Genomic DNA, 16689 nt, shown 5'->3' with positions numbered 1-16689 from the left:
AGCTGGTATCTGCTCTCATCTCTCTCCATCGCCGCCCCTGCACCCATGACTTCAGCACTCAAGCCCCCCTCCCCCATCCCTCCAGCCCCTTCACCCACTGTCCCCTGAGGTTTGTCCTCGGCTCCAACCTGTTTCCCGAACATGCCACAAGTTTCCCCACTTCTTCACTTGTATCCACGTTGTTCCTACTACCTGAAATATTATGACCCCCCTACAAACTATAGAAACCTTTCTCATTCCCAGGCAGCTCTAAAGCAGCCTCCTTGCATGAAATCTTTCCTGAACCTCTGTGTGGTCACTTCCGCCTGGCGTCTCTAGGGCATTTGGGGTGGGACTCTGTCTCAACCCCCAGCACACACCCAACCTGGTGTGGCCCCTGTGAAGGTAGGCATTCCATGCCTTCCCCCAGACTCTAGCACAGGGCCATTGTCTTTTTCATTTCCATCAGGAGCAGACGTGTCCACGGCTGGGCCGAATGGGTTCTTAATAAATGCGGTTGCGTTGGTCCGGGATGTGGGTGTAAGTCTGGCCACACTCTACTACTCGAGGGATTACAAGGCTTTGTTGATGGTGCCAGGTCTTAACCATGCTGTCCATGTGCTTGTGTGCGACCGGAACATGGCTCCAGGGCAAACCAGCCATGACTTCTGTTTCTTTAACAACAGCAAGAAAGCCACCAGCTCCTCATTTTTGGAGGATTTGCCACGTTCCAGGCACCCTAATCTATTGAGTGTGGACTTTGTCGAGTCCTGCTCGAAGCACAACACGAAGGAACTGTGTGGACCTAAGGCAGCAGGGGCTCGTCTGCCCCTCCTCATCAAGCAGTCGCCAGGAACTCAGGCTCTTTCCTCTTTCTAGAACCAGCAGAGATGGGCTTCCAAGGTCAGCCATCTTGGAACTCTGGTCTTCTGCTGGCTCACTTCCACCTGCCTTCAAACATGCAAAAGTCTATTCAGATTTACACACACACCCCCCTCCCTTTTCATTTTCTCTGCCATTCCTTTCCCTCCTTCTCTTTCTGCTTCCTGCCTTTCAGAGTCAATCTCTTCATAACTTCCTCTCCCGCCCTCAGCCACCTCTCTCCCACAACCGTGGGAAGTGTGCCTTTGTCCCCACCACTCCTTGTAGAGGCAGGGAGTGCAAGAGGAGATGGGAAGCTGGTGCAAATGAGTAGGCTGACCTAGCAATGCAAACCCTGCATAGAGATTGGCAGCTAATTGGTTCCCAATTTTTTCCCGCCAGGGCTTGAACCTGGTCTCCTTGGTGGGCCTGGATACAGGGTCTTCTAATTCTTCAAGGATTTTTTTCCTGGAGTCACCCAAATGCCTTTCTCTCCCATTCCTGTGGTCTACTGAAATCTCCAGATCCCTCAACTGTGAAGCTGTTGTCCTCAAAGAAGCCTCAAAGAAGCTTTGTCCTCCACCTGGATGTTGAGGAGGACCAGATCCTTCTCTCTTGCCCCTGCTGGTGTCTGGCTGACTTTGGGGCTATTTGCCCTAAACTCTCTGGTCGGTACTGGAAATGCAACGTGTCTAGAATCTAGTTCACTTTCCTCCCTCCCCAGATGCTCTCTCCCTGCCTCCACCCAGTTCCTTCTCTCTGCTGGGCTCAAAGGTGGTCCTTCTCACACCCACAGGACTGCCACCCCCAGTCTTTCCACTACATTTTCAAAGTCTCAGGGATTCCTTCGTTTCTCCCCTCCCTCAACACAGCCACCCCTGTGTCTGGCTTCCTCGTCCCTCTTAAACCCAGCCTGGCTCTCACTTTCTCTGCAAAACTATGTTGCTTGGCTGAACTAACCCATACTCTTGAATTCATGCATCTTCTTTCCCAGAGTCATTGAAAGAGCACGGGCTGTGGCATCAGACAAACCTCGGTCCAAAACTCAGGTCTGCTGCTTGAGAATTTTTATTTATTTATTTTTTTACCTTGGGTTGGTTATTTCATTCCTCATTTCTATGGTAGGAAAATGATACCTATCTTGCTGGATTTTTTGAGAGAAAAGCAAAGTGCAGATGCCCTCTCGTAGTTCAGTAAATATTAACTCTCTCTCCTTTCTAAAACTTACTGTGAACCTTTGTTGCCTAGTAAATCAAGATGGAACTCCTCAAACCCACATTCCCCACTCCTCCAGTGATCTCTGCCACCACTGATCAACCCAACCGTAGCGGCCCCTGGACTCCCCCACCATGCTTCCCACCATGGCCTCGCTCTCTGCCGGTCCAAGCCTGGCATTTCCACGATGCCCAATGCAGGTCGCCTCTCCACTGCAAAGCCTGCTCCCCTGAGGCCTACAGTACAGCGTTAAGACAGTGCTGCCAGAGTCTATGCTAATTTTAATAATGATAATTTAGGGAATTCCCTGGCGGTACAGTGGTTAGGACTCTGATCTTTCACTGCTGAGGACCCGGGTTCAATCTCTGATCGGGGAACTAAGATCCCGCAAGCCGTGTGGCATGGCCAAAGAAAAAAAAAAAAAAAGATAATTTATATCATGGTTTGTTAACAGTTCTCATATGACGTGAAAATTTTGAAATGTGAACCTTCAAAAAGTAAAATCGCAAATTGCATGCTATTAAAACTGGCAGGGCTGATAGTTTATAAGCAGTGTCCACACTCTCTCCCCATGAGCATGCCCTCTAACTGCAGAACAGAAACACCCCCTGTGTGGATCAGGCATGAGCTCTGAGGGCTGAGGTCTTTAGGAAGACATCCTTCCTTCAAATGTGACCACCGGTCCATCACCATCTAGCACTTACTTGCTGCATCTGACTGGGCTGGGCAGGTCTGGTGCGTGTCTGGCGCACATGTGTTGGCTTCGCTGCTTAGCTTCTTACAGGCCTCAGGGTCTAGTGCAATCAGACAAGAGGGTCCCTCACACCCAGTCCCACCACACTCCAGAGACTGGGACCAAAGCAGAAGGCACCCCAGTTTCCACCTAGGTCTCTCTCAGGTTCACTTTTCCAGGAGAATAATGTTGATTTGATAAAGTAAAGTTTTAAAGATAAAACTCTCCTTTACCCAAAGCAAGTGGCTTCCAATGCATCAGGAGGAAAGGTTAATGCTATGATTATTATCAAAGTAGCTAAGAGTTGATTGCATGCTGATAGGTCACCTACAGCGACCTCTTCCTTTTAGAAGAGATAGTTTCAGTCCATTTCAAATACTTACTGAGGGCTTCTCTGTGCTAGGCCTGACCCTGAATGTAGCTGAAAATTCCTTAAGGCAAAGGATTCGTGTTAAGTAAGCGATTTTCCACCATACTCACTTCATTGTGTTTAGAATTCGGAGCACTGAGTTCATGAGGGAAAGCTGTGTTTCCACACTCGCTCATACTCTGCTGGGATAATAAATCCCTTTAACCATGAAATAAATATCCCTGCAAACAGATACCCTTCGGAGGGGGTTGGAATGTGCAGGTATCAATTTTGCCTGACGTGCTGGGCGCTGGTGCCCGCTGAGCGCTCCTGCTTCTTGGTTCCACGCAGTCGTCGACGTCTACCAAGGCTGGTGCGGCCCCTGCAAGCCCGTGGTGAGCCTCTTCCAGAAGATGAGGATCGAGGTCGGCCTGGACCTTCTGCATTTTGCATTAGTAAGGTCTTCTCTCAGCACAATGTCACACAACTTGTAAAAAACTTAAAAATTTAAAAACAGGAACAGGAAGTTTGAGGGGCCTTTTTCAGATCATCGACAAGGCATCCGTTGTGGATTTTTTGCTGATACCAGTTTCTCTAGAGAGGAAGCCTCCTCCCCACCCTGCCTCGCGACAGTCCCTGTGGGCTCGGCTGCCCCTGATGCTGGAGCCGGGAAGGCGTGCGGCCACTTTAAGGCTAACACTCCCTCTTGGCTCGTGGACACTGTGAACCCTGAAGTTTCACTTCCAGAGCACAGGGTTTAAGATTTCTATCCTTGCTCCTTAAAGGGGAACTTTCAGCAAACGTTTACTCAGGTCAGTGTATGGAAATGGGAATCACTTCCAGAGAAGCGTGCAAGAGACACTGGATGCGCTGCATGGGTTGAGGCTCAGAGACGGTGAACACAGGCGAGACTCTCCCTGACGTTAACTCTCGAGAAGCTGGCCTTCCAGGGCCTGCACTCCTCCCGTGGGAGTGGGTTGTGAGGCTTCTGTGGAGTGAGGGAGGAGAGGTCTGAATGGGGAGCTTTATCAGACCCAGAAGTGAGCTCAGGACCCTCCTCCGTTGTTGCCACTCGGGGCAGATGTGGGATGTTAGTGGTGGAGCTCCCTTGATCCGGAGCAGGACAAACTGTCACATCCTCCTTATTTTATTCCTCAGAAAACTACACTGGCAACACTCTTACCGGTGTGTTGACAGTTGTTACGATTCTGATGAAAAGGCATCAGAAGGAGAAGCATGAGAGAGAGCAAGCCAGGGCTCCACCTGGGGAGGGCAGTCACTGTGTGTGTGTATGTTATGTGTAATGTACGTGTGTGGTGTGTGTGTGTATGTGGTGTGTGGTATGTGGGAGGGTGTGATGTGTGTATATTATGCGTAATGTATGTGCGTGCATGTGTAGCAGTATGTGTGTGCTGGTAGTATGTGTGTGTGGTATGTGTGTGTGTGTGGTGTGTGCATGTGACATGGATGTGTATGTGCTCTGTATGGGGGGTGTGGTGTGTGTGTGTCCCGCGCGGTTCTCCCACCATCCTGTCCCTGCACCCGGCCTGCTGACAGCCTGTTTCCTTTAGGCAGAGGCAGACTGTCTTGATGTCCTCGAAAAATACAGAGGGAGGTGCGAGCCGACCTTTCTGTTTTATGCAGTAAGTACATTTTCAGTCCAGAACTGTCCCAGGGCTGCACATCACGAGGGTTCAGATGGACGCCTGTCACCAAGAGGCTGCACCGCTCCCAGCGAGTGAACGCTGTTTCCTCCCTGGCTCTATTATTTTGGCTGAGGACAGATGCCCTTAATCTGGGCAGTCATTCTGGGCTTGGGGCCTTCCTGAGGGCAGTACCTGGGACAGAGCAGGACCCACTCAGAGTCCTGTGCTCTTTCTGGTTCGTGAACCTCTTATTTATTTATTTGTTTGTTTGTTTTTGGCTGTGTTGGGTCTTCGTTGCTGCGCACAAGCTTTCTCTAGTTGCAGCGAGCGGGGTCTACTCTTCATTGCAGTGTGCGGGCTTCTCACTGCAGTGGCTTCTCTTGTTGTGGAGCACGGGCTCTAGGCACTTGGGCTTCAGTAGTTGTGGCTCGCAGGCTCTAGAGCACAGGCTTGGTAGTTGTGGTGCACAGATTTAGTTGCTCCGCGGCATGTGGGATCTTCCTGGGACTAGGGATCGAACCTGTGTCCCCTGCATTGGCAAGTGGATTCTTAACCATTGCTCCACCAGGGAAGTCCGTAGTGAACCTCTTGACTGAGGTCTCACTCTCAGTGCAGAGTCTGGAGACATCCGCAGAGGGGACTTCTCAGCAAACATGAAAGCTCCTTTGTGGGGTAGACAAGCTTTGTATTCACCTTCGTTTCATTGTAAAATGTGAAGATATGTTGATACAAAGTCAGAAGTGAGATGGGTGATTGATGATGGCCAGTGGTTCAGCGTTTGAAAGGTCATCTGGCTGCCTTCGGCTGTGACATCCACGCGGTGCTCCAGGCCCCTGAGGGCCCGCTGTCTCACACCTGGCTTCCTGGGTTTAGGTCACCTGCCGGGGCCTGAAGACAGTGGATTGTTGTTCTCCTCCCGACCCAGTCCAGCCCCTCATAGCACAGTCAGGGAAACTGGGGTCTGCCCACCGGGGCCAGAGTTGTTTAGTTTGGAAAACTTTGGGCTCCTGCCCTCGGCACTGCAAGTATTACAAGTTGGAAGCTTATGGTGAAACATTATTTGAGCTTCGGCTTGCTTTCAGGAGGGAGACTGAAGTTTTATGAAGAAACCTGGTGGGGGAGGGAGCAGGGGTGGGAAGCACTGAGATGAAAGTGCCCTCCGCCAAACTGGCGTCAGAGCTCAGCTGCAGAAATGGGATCATTACCGCAGCGGTTTGCCTGCTTGAGCCCGGAGGGTGCGGGATTAAAGCATAAATCATCACTGGCCGTGTGGGAACATGCGGCAACTCATCACAGTCACACAGCGGTGGTCCTCTGAGGGTGGGATGGAAACAGAAGGAGAACCCAGTGCACGTGAACTTCCATGAGTGACGACGGGCAGGGAGACTTCTGAAAAAGCAAAGGCGGTAAACTCGGGTTCACCGGGAACACCACCTCCACTGTGAGGTCTTCCCTGACCACCCCAGATGGAGCTGGGGATCAATTCTTGCCCCAAATCCCAAGTACCCCATGAAAGGAATGTTCTTATTCTATTGCAACTGTTTCTCTGACACGACCACCTCTCTCCCCACTCGACACCCCACTCACTGAGGGTGGCAGCTATGTCTTTTCATGTTTAGTGTTTCTGTTCTCTGCCTCTGTCTTGGTGTTGGCATAGTAAGTGCTCAGTTGATACTTGTTCAGTGAAGGAGCCAAGGAGAGGCCACACTTAGTCACTCACAACCCCGTGCGCCCTGGTCCTCCCCCACCTGACTCCCCGCTGTCCTGAAGGAAGTTTTGAAGGGAGGGGCGTGGGGTAGGGGGCAGAGAAGTCGATGGAGGCTGTGGGCCTGAGGTCCACAGACCTTGACCTTGGGCCCGCTCCTAAACAAAGCTCTTGGACCCTCATGTCTCTTGAAAGAGGTTGCCCATCGTGTGGTCTGAGCAGGATATCTGTGCTGTATTCTAGGGAGGGGAGCTGGTGGCACTGGTTAGAGGAGCAAACGCCCCGCTGCTGCAGAAAACCATCCGAGAGCAGCTGCAGGATGAAGAGAGGGTGCTGGCCGAAGGCAGAGAACGGAGAGTGGTAAGCGGCCAGCTCACAAGTGTCTCCCAGGCCAGGCCAGCAGGTCCCTCCCCTGCCCCGCCAATGTCTTCACTGTCCCTGGGAAGCTGCATTAAATGCCCACGCTGGCTGGGGGCCTCTGAGGGCTCAGGGGAGGGTGCAAATCCCACTAGGAAATCTTCTTTGAAGTCGTCCCCTTCATCCAGAACACTTTAACGTCTTTTATCCATTTCCCTTTCATCCCCACTGCATCTCTTAACAGGGTTTCTGGAACCCTGACAACGAATTCAGAAATGGACATGAAGTTCTGAATCCAGTAGTGGGTACAAGGAGTCAGCCTCAGGGGGACATCTCTCCTGGTGACCTGCCCTCCCTTCTCATTCCCGAGTTTGACTTGTGATCCCAGAGGGTTCATTTCTTTAACTAGAAGGGGGTCATTACCTTGAGAAACAGGATCAGCACTGCTTGTGATTTTGGTAAATTACTTCCAGGACAACATGGACCGTGAGTTTTTCACAAAAAATTGGCAGCCTTTGAAAACCGACACACCTTGGGTAGAAAGAAGTATTTCCTGGTGCCCTGAGCAGCTGCCAAATGAGCCTTAACATTATTCCATGTTCACTGTTCAAGTTTACGCATTCAGTTCCAAAGAGCAAAGCCCTGTTTTCATAGAATGGATTGGAATCAAATCCTATTTGTTCCCCAGAAAACTGACAATTTTTCCCCAAGAAAGAAAATCACAGACGCTTGTACCTACTCCACAGATAAATGATCTCTCTCTCTGTACTACCTGCACAGTGTAGCCAGTTGCTTACTATTTACTTGCATTTCAGTTCTTACTTTGTCTTCTTGACAACTCTCTATTTCATCTTTCTTTTTCCTTAGTTTCTACTTGATGCTCGTGGAAACAGGCAGACTCTAAACCTTAAGATCAGCGTGGATTTCCTTGTCTTCAGTCGCTCTCCCTCCCCTGCTCCCTACCACCCAACTACTCAAAAGGTTCTTGAAAAGTTTCCAAAGCTGATAATCTTGACCCTCTTCTTCTGCTCTGCATTTAGGACCTTTACCTATTCGGCTTCTGCTGGTTTTTGAAGGTCTTTGTGGAGTTTTAATTAGCTAACTACTTGCTGTCCATGACCAATTTGTACTAGATTAAAGATGAGGCTCTTTCTGACGAAGATGAATGCTTTTCCCACGAAAAGGAAGATGGTGACGATGAGGATGCGGGTGAGTACAGAACCAACAAGCATGGCAAGAAGGCAGAGCAGACTTGGATTTGATGTGTGTTTTTTTTTTTAATTTATTTATTTTATTTATTTATTTTTGGCTGTGTTGGGTCTTTGTTGCTGGGTGTGGGCTTTCTCTAGTTGCAGTGAGTCGGGGCTACTCTTTGTTGCGGTGCACGGGCTTCTCATTGCGGTGGCTTCTCTTGTTGTGGAGCACGGGCTCTAGGCACGCGGGCTTCAGTAGTTGTGGCACGTGGGCTCAGTAGTTGTGGCTCGCGGGCTCTAGAGCACAGAATTAGTTGCTCCGCGGCATGTGGGATCTTCCCGGACCAGGGCTCGAACCTGTGTCCCCTGCATTGGCAGGCGGATTCTTAACCACTGCGCCACCAGGGAAGCCCTGATGTGTGTTTTTTATTTTTTAATTTTTTTTTGGCCTCACTGCACATCATGTGGGACCTCAGTTCCCCTGCCATGGATCGAACCCGCGCCCCCTCCACTGGAAGCACGGAGTCTTAACCACTGGACCACCAGGGAAGTCCCTGATGTGTCTTTAAAAAATATATGAGTAATCAGTTTATTGAGCGATCTGAACTCTGGGAAGATAACCCATAAAATGTTTTGTCTCCAATCACCTGACTCCAAACATACTGTGTTAAGTGTCCCTCCTGCCCTTTAATGGCATCTTGGGCACCTGTCACAGCTTTCTGATCATGTTCAGTTATAACAACTGTGAGTTTCATGGCGATTTCTGGGCATCAGGAAAGGCTCCCTTAGTAAAATGGAGGGAGTGACGCTAATAAGATAAAGTAATGATGCTGGTGTTCCCTTAGTCCTTATTTGAGCTAAAGAGTTTGAGCTTCTTTCACCTTTTTTTCTGAAGTGTCAGAAAGTCAGCTGTCCTGAACCCCTTCCCTCCCCACAGACCTGCACCCTCTTCCCCTCATGCCCCAAGTATTAACTCATGGATTTTACACTCCTGAGCATTGCTGTTCTTCCTGAACCTTTAATATGAGAAGAACACCTTGACCTGACAGTGGGAAGAGAAGCCCGAGGTTAGAGAGGCTGTTGCTGGCAAGGTGGTTCCCGATGGTCCCTGAGACACCACGGGAAACCAGGATGCAGCTCAAGAACCGAGCTGGAGAGAGAAGGAAGTTCTGGTTCTCCCTGAAATAGAAAAGCTGCTTATTCACGTGTGGATGACGAGGACTTTCTGAGTTGGATCCTAACAAGGGAAGAGGCACAGTTTAGGAGAGCAAGAAACTTCAAGTGTGAAAAGGAAATCAGCGACTTGGCTTCTGCAGGAAACGTTTGTTGTCTCCTTTTGGGATTACCTCTTTTTTCCCTTCCCCATTATTTCCTCCCAAATCAGGTCTCTCCACCTAGAAAACTACCCAAAGCCTACCCTTGCCCTTAGCCTTCCTCTCCCCCGAGCCTAGCTTCCTGAACGTGGTCCACACTCCTTGGGCCACCCTCTCCTCCGCCCCTGCCCCCTTGCCGCTCCCCAAGGCTCCAGTGACCTTCTTGGTGCCAAATCCAGAGGGCAGTTTCCAGTCATAGCCTATGGCATCCTTCTGTGGGCTTGGCTGATGCCCCCAATGTCTTCCTACTCAAAGCCCTCTTCTCGTCTGGTGTCTGAGATGTCGAGACCTTTCTCATTTTCCTTCTTGTTTTCTCTGGCCTCTCCGCCACCTTCCCTTCCTTGGCTTCTTTTTTTTTGCTCCCTTTCCAGGCTGGAGTTCTCAGGGCCCCAGCCCTGGTCTCTCCTCTTCTCACCCTATACCTCTAGGCGGTCTCCTTAATCGGTCAATTTATAAGGGGATTTATTGTAAGAGTCCCTTAAAGTCCAAGTGTTCATAGGATGTTTGTTAGAAATAGTGCTCACGGAAAAATGAATAGATTGGCTTGCTTAAAATGATTCACACCTTTGCAGCCCACATTTTTTAGATTTTTCAAAGTAGGAGGCCCTCCTCAGATGCAGATACTGTCATGTTACAGCACAACTGATATAAAAGTTGAAAAGAGAAAATAGGCTGTGGTGGGATATAGAGTCTGTGGAGAGTGTAGGTAGCTCACAAAAGCCAACTGCATACAAACGGGAGTCTGGCAGGGATGGGTTTGTGCCCAGACACGGGGCTCCCCACGGCGTCTGCGGGCTTGAGCGGTGGGCGGCGGCCACGCGCACCTTCCTCGTCGCCACAGCTGCTTGGACCTATGGACACGGCCCACCAGTAGACTGGCCAGTGATCTACGACTGGTGTCTGGGCTCCAAACAATGAGCTGGCCAATTCTCAGGAGAGTGTGAACAGAGACAGAGGAGACGGAAGGCGCAATTTGGTAGAACGTGCTGGCCCTGAACAGTCATGCCGACTCGGGGCTTGGGGCAGCCACTACTGACCAGATGCCAGGAAAGGCAAAAAGGCACACTGAGAGGAGAACACGGTCGGCAGCAGTTAGAGGTCAAGAATCACGACAGGGTGACAGGAAGGGACAAGGGCCGACTCGTTTCTGGTTTTTGTTCCTGAGCTGTCTTTGACCTCCTCCCCCATCCCCCATCCTCTCCTCCCTCCCCACGCCCTCCCTCCCAGGTTCATGTCCCTTGCATGTCTCTGTCCCTTGCAGCCAGGCTGAGGTTGGGGTCTGGAGCCAGACCCCTGCATCCACTAGAGTCTAGGTCTGCACAAGCACAGCCAAGAGGCCAGGGGAGGGAAGCCGGGGGCTGTGGGCGGGGCTGCACGTCCCTGCGGAGGGTCTCCCGAGAGCCCAGCGTCTGACAGCACCATCGCCGGCTTGTTGCAGTGTCATCAGAGAAGGCCTGCACCTTGGCAGTCATTAAACCAGATGCGGTGGTCCATGGGAAGACGGATGAGATTATCATGAAGGTAAGAGAGACAACGCTTACCTTACAGACTATCCTCATGTCTTCTCTGGTGGAAAAACAGGGGTGGAGCATTGTGTAGCAGTGTCCTAGGGGGAAAGAGGGCTTCTAAGGAGTTTTAATTAAAATTCCATTTAAGTAACTTACACTTTTTAAATCGAATTGCAGGACGAGGGTCTCCACTGCTTTTAATGTTGCCTTTTCCATCATCTTTTACTCTCAACACATTGAAATGTGAATTTGGGCTTGCTTTACCCTTTTAGAATATATATATATATATATCTCCTACAGATCCAGGAAGCTGGGTTTGACATTTTAACAAATGAAGAGAGAACCATGACAGAAGCAGAAATGCGACTTTTCTACCAACACAGAGCTGGAGAGGTCAGCTTCTCTGCTTCCACTTATCCAAAACACTCTCATTTCTTTCTCTTTCTCCAGCATTGTGTTTATAGATTGCTATTAGTTTGGGAGAAAATAGAGTATTATGAAGAACAAGAATATGAACAGCAAGTGAGCCAGGAACTTGCTCTCCGAATAATAATTACGGGCTGCATCAGGGAGACATTCTTCGGTAGCAAGGATGAGAGTCTGACTCCAACTTAAGGGATGAAATAAGGAATTTATCGGAGGGATACTCCACGACTCCCAGAACTGAAGAGAGTTGAAGGACTTGCATAAGAAGGTGTGGGGAGAAGAAGAACCAAGGCAGGGGTAGGGCTCTCAGGAGCAAAACCTCACGGACGGTCACTTCAGGTGCTGCTGTTGGGGGACTCAGATCCAACCACTTTCCATCTGCTTCTGCTTGTGACTCACCCACTTGGGAGGGAGGGTGTGGGTGAGCGAGCCTGGGCTCCACCTGTCCGGCGAGGGGGTGTGTATGCGGAGGGGTGGATAGGCATTGCGGCTGTCAGCTGGACTAGGACCAAGTGAAATGGGGAAGGGTTTCTCCCCAAAGGAAGCCTGAGTACTGCTACTTGAAGAAGGGGGAAGGGTTGCACAAAGTCTCAGCCGCGTCCCCTGGTTACCCAGCACCCACATGATTCCCATATTTGTGGTCTGCTAAATGCTCCCACCTAACTTATTATCTCATGTTCAACCCCAAGTGAGTCAACTCAAAGCCTCGTCTTCCTACCTTTAACTTATATCTGGGTGTGGTTAGGCCCCCCACCTCCCGGGGGCCCTCCGCGGGCCTGCAGGCTGGTGGCAAGGCCGCTCACTGACCCTCTCCCATCCTGTGGGTGGGATGGGCCCGCCGGCCCGCTGCAGGCCCTGGGGCCCCTGCCCTGGCTCACTGTCTTCCCTCCCCGTGCTAGGAGGCATTTGAGCAGCTGGTACATCACATGTGCAGCGGACCGAGCCGCCTCCTGATCCTCACCAGGACTGAGGGCACCGAGGATGTGGTCACCGCCTGGCAAACCCTCATGGGACCCTGTGACCCCGATGTGGCAAGGAGGGAGCAGCCTGACAGGTGACGTCACCCGCTGTGGTCCTTGCATGCATCTCAAAACCTGCATCCAAGGAAGCTGAGAGCCCTGCTCGAGGTTCAGCCCAGAACCGTGGGTAACACAGAAGGCTCCCCGATGGCCATGAAGCTCCCTCTGTGTCATACATTAGGGGAGTCCCTGGCCTCCCTGTTGTGTAGTTGAGGAGACCCTGACATCCTCTCCCTCTGATCCAGCCCCCAGCTCTTCACTGGGCGCCTCCTTGCTGCCTCTTTCCCTCTTCTGAAGGCTGCAGCTGGGTCCTCACTGTTCTCTCTGCAGCCAAAGGGTCCCGTCGCGTGGTCCCAGAGCCACCTGCAACTCTCACCCAGGAAATACAGATTCCAGGGCCCCACCCAGGTCTACCAAGTCAGAGGCTCTGGGTGGGGCCTAGGACTGTGCCGTGTAGACTCACCTCCTCAACCCCCATCCCCTACTCCCTGCCCAAGGTGTCCTGAGGCCCCCTAGAGTCTGAGCATTCCGCTCTGAGCACAGCACTTGGCTGCTCCCTGGCCCTGTGTGAATATTCAGCCCGGCGCCACCAATGCCAAATCCACTGTGTCTTGCCTTTGAAGCGGAGAGAGGCCTCACCAACAGGAAAGAAATTAGCAAGAGACTAAGTAACTACAGTTTTTACTGTGACATAACGGTTGTAGGGGGCCGGGAACATTCATATATGAGGCAGCCCGGGTTCGGATCTTCAGTTTTCTGAGCCTCAGTTCCCTCATCTATAAAAGGGGGATATGAGCACCTGTCGTGGGAGGCTGTACAGTGTTGTGGCTCAGAGCACCGACCTGAGAATCTCTCTTCTTCCTCTTTCTAACTGTGTGACCCTGGGTCATCCATGTAATGGGAACTATAATAGGATAGGACCTGCCTCAGATTAAGAGAGAGAAAGAGAGAGAGAGAAGTTAGAACATTGTTTGACATACGGGAAGTCCTAGCAATATTAGTATTATCTTAGGGGACCTTGGGGGATTAACTATGCCAACCTGTACCAAGCCCTCGGCAGGGTGCTAGCCTAGCCCCCGTAGTAACAGCAATAAAATAGCAGCTCCTGGGCTCACACCATAACTCACGCATATTTAAACTGGGGATCATGACAGAGTCTCCCTCACAGGGTTGCCGCACAAATGAAATGAGATCAGGTATGTTAAGCACTGGCAACGTGCCCAGAACACCGCGGCTACTATCATCCTTGCTGCTGTTCCTGGCGTTTCCAGCAGAGAAAGCCATGTCACAGAAATGCCAGCTGCTGATTGGTAGCTGGTGGCCATGTTGCCAGAGAGCAAAACATTTCTTTTCAAATGAGACGATCGTTTCTTGTACGTTTTGCATGCTCCCAGTCTCCGGGCTCAGTATGGCACAGAAATGCCCTTTAATGCGGTCCACGGAAGCCGGGACTTGGAAGATGCCCGCCGGGAACTGGCACTGCTCTTCCCCAGTTTTAAGTTTTCAGACCAGGTTCCGGAAGCCCCTCTGGGTAAGTCATCCAGGCAGATCTGGTCTGTATTAAATCTGCAGCGGGGATGGGGGGCGGGTACTGCCAGTAACTATGTGGTAACCAAGTCCTCCGTCGAATAAGGGCCTGCTGGGGAAACAGGGCACATTATGTAACTTTAGCGGCAGTCCTGCTCTATTGTGTTTTCAGAGTAACAGTTTTGCTTTTTCATTACATTTTTGGCTGCATTTTTACTTTGAAGCCAAACTCTCGTTACAAAGTTACTTTGCATTCTCCTGTGGAAAGCACCCGGAAAATGTAACTAACTTTCTGGAAGCCCACTTCCAGGGCAGAGGCCAGATGTCATTCCCTCACTTCCTCTGTGCTCCACGTGCCCCATCAAGCCCTTGGTGGGGTTGCCGAGAAGCAGAGGGTTTCACAGAAGGGCCCTCTGCCCATCGCTGCGGTGGCTCTCATATCCCTCAGACCCCACACTTTGAGAAAAGCGTGCTGGGTCATCCCCACCTCCAAATCTGGGTGAGAAACCCACGGGGCTCAGAGTGCACGTGACTCACCCCACTCCACGAGTGGCAGAACCAGACCCGGCCCGTGCTGCTCCTGCCGCCGTGTTGCACGTCTCTGGGTTGAGCCTGAAGTGAGGTGGAAGGGGCCAGGGGGTGAACATCCTGGGAAAAGCAAAGGATGTGAGGGGGGGCATTCTTGGGAGAAGGCTGCCTGCAGATCTGAAACGGTAATAACCTCCGTGTGCCTAAATGTTTGGGTTTTAACCAGTCGGTTTACCTAAATGTTTGAAATGTTCGTCATGGTCTCTTCAAGATTTGAATCCAACCAAGCAAGAATAGGTGGTTTGAGGGTGAGGAGAGGAAGGGTGGGAGCTGACCCCTGCTGGCCCTCATTTAATCCTGGTGCTGCCTGCTGCCAACTGAGGGACAAGCTGGGAGTGCGATGGAGTTTAGGGAGCTGAGAAATCCTGGGAAGTGTGGCTCTGTGTGGACCAGAGACCCAAGTCTGAACATCCAGGTGCATGTGGTGGTTCTCCAAAGCCATCCTCCGTGGGAAGAACTCTCACTCTGGTGTGGGTGGCACTGCAAGGACCAGCTTTCCTCTGGGGGCCTGCCCTCAGGGAGAGCCCACGACGTGCTTCCTTATGTGTCCAGGGTCATGTGACATCTTCATCCTTTTGGGGGGTGACTGGAAACAAGTAGATATGACTCTGGGAAAGGAGGAGAGCGACCTGGCTGGGCACCGCTCATCGGGGCCGTCGGGGAGAGTGTTGGGAGATCGTGAGCCTGACTTTTTGGCCTCAGGTGATAATGAGCAAAGGGAACAATTCCAGAAGGGTCTGAGCCTAGACCACACCTGGGAGTAAGTGCACAGCTTCCTGCGGGGATGACCTTGAAGCAGCCTTGTTGGGGTGTGGTGTTGTGCCCCTTCGCCTGACGTGTATGTTGTGCCTTCTCAGTTGTCAGGAGCAGAGTGTGCTTTCCACGTACCCAGCACTTCTTCTGGGCCCTGGAGACAGAATCCTGGGTTTGAATCCTGGCTCCACTATCTACTAGCTGAATAGCCTCGGGAAAGTTACTTCCCTTTTTGGACCTCAGTTTCCTCATTTGTGAAATGGAGATAATGAGAGGCCCATTATAGCCCCATAATAATCCTCTTCCTCAGAGGGTTCTTGTGAAGATGAAAGGAGACGAAGCACGTGAAGCTCTTAGCCTGGGGCCTGACACACATCAAGTGCTCAACCCATGTCACTTCCTCTCCTAATTTTTTCCGAGTCCTTAACACACATATTAGGACCTCTCTTTGCGGCTCCGTCCACCCTGACCCCTAACTTCACCGTCTGTGATGCACTTAGATTGCCCCTTTCCGCTGTTCCTTTGCGGACAGTTCGGGGACAGGGCTGCTGTGAGAAGTCCTACAGCATGCCTGTTGTCCCACAGGCCTCGAGGCTGAAGGAGAGGGCCCCAGTGAGGCGCTGTGCTCCCCCGAGGACGTGGACGAGGCGGCCCACGACCAGGGTGAGGCCGTGAGATGAAGCGTCAGTGCACCCATATCTGCTGTACGTAAGGAAACCCCCAGAACCGAAACTTCCTCTTTTGAGCACCAATACTTTTTTGGTTTAGTTATCGTTCATGAATAAAAATAATAGTATCCACTTTCCTGTCTTATTAAACAGTACGAATATGGAACATGTACTTTTTTTTGGCCATCTCTGGGATTTTAGAAAATAAATGGACATCAGTCATTGAACTCTGCTATGATAGTGTCATCTCAGGGGATACTGAGTTACAGAGGACAGTGTCTCCCAGTAATAAATCTACGTTATGGATGAAACAATTTTAGAGCTTAACTTGGTAACAATGGACTTGAAAATAGTGCAACAAGATTGAATGTGACACTTCAGGGCTTACTGACATGGGGGCAGATATAAATCAGCTTTAAATCTTCATGCTGCCCACCCAGGCCACAAGGGTAGTCCTGGAATACGCCAGATTCATCTCCACGAGTCAGGGCATGTTCAGAAAGCAATGCTTGGGGGTTACATTTGGAACCAGGGTTCATCTAATTTTCTTGATGCCCCCTTTCCCCATTTCTTTGGTTTCTGATTTTGGCTAAAGCCTAATTTTAAAACCTGAGCGCTCCTAGTGGTGGCGCCAGCTTTCACTATTGCCTGGTTTAGCTGTCCCTCCATGGGACACAGGAGGTTTTCAGTAACTAGCATTACCCCTGTGCATAGTAACATGCCAGCTACTCTCTTACCGGTTTGCTCTTTGGTTTATTTGTAAATTCACTGAGCCCAGGCGTACTCTTT

At 50.9% G+C, this 16689-nt stretch overlaps 1 protein-coding gene across 7 annotated transcripts in view; it reads left to right on the top strand.

The window, feature by feature from the left end:
- NME9 (NME/NM23 family member 9) overlaps positions 1 to 16066 on the top strand; it is a 26458-nt gene extending 10392 nt beyond the window's left edge. For 3 of the 7 annotated variants that reach the window (XM_082459797.1, XM_082459799.1, XM_082459798.1), the window contains exons 4-13: positions 3489 to 3592; positions 4296 to 4322; positions 4709 to 4780; positions 6732 to 6848; positions 7979 to 8054; positions 10850 to 10932; positions 11220 to 11312; positions 12245 to 12399; positions 13759 to 13895; positions 15818 to 16066. In XM_082459797.1, the coding sequence (XP_082315923.1) occupies positions 3489 to 3592; positions 4296 to 4322; positions 4709 to 4780; positions 6732 to 6848; positions 7979 to 8054; positions 10850 to 10932; positions 11220 to 11312; positions 12245 to 12399; positions 13759 to 13895; positions 15818 to 15912 (959 nt within the window). In that variant the 3' untranslated portion in view covers positions 15913 to 16066. The other 4 variants (XM_082459800.1, XM_082459801.1, XM_082459802.1 and 1 more) reach the window with 4 other exon arrangements.
- The last annotated feature ends 623 nt before the right edge of the window (positions 16067 to 16689 follow it).

This window comes from Balaenoptera physalus (assembly GCF_965194825.1).
Source record: "Balaenoptera physalus genome assembly, chromosome: 4".
Lineage (NCBI taxonomy): Eukaryota > Metazoa > Chordata > Mammalia > Artiodactyla > Balaenopteridae > Balaenoptera > Balaenoptera physalus.
Note: the sequence above shows the minus strand (reverse complement) of the source record. Positions and strands in the feature narration are given on the sequence as shown.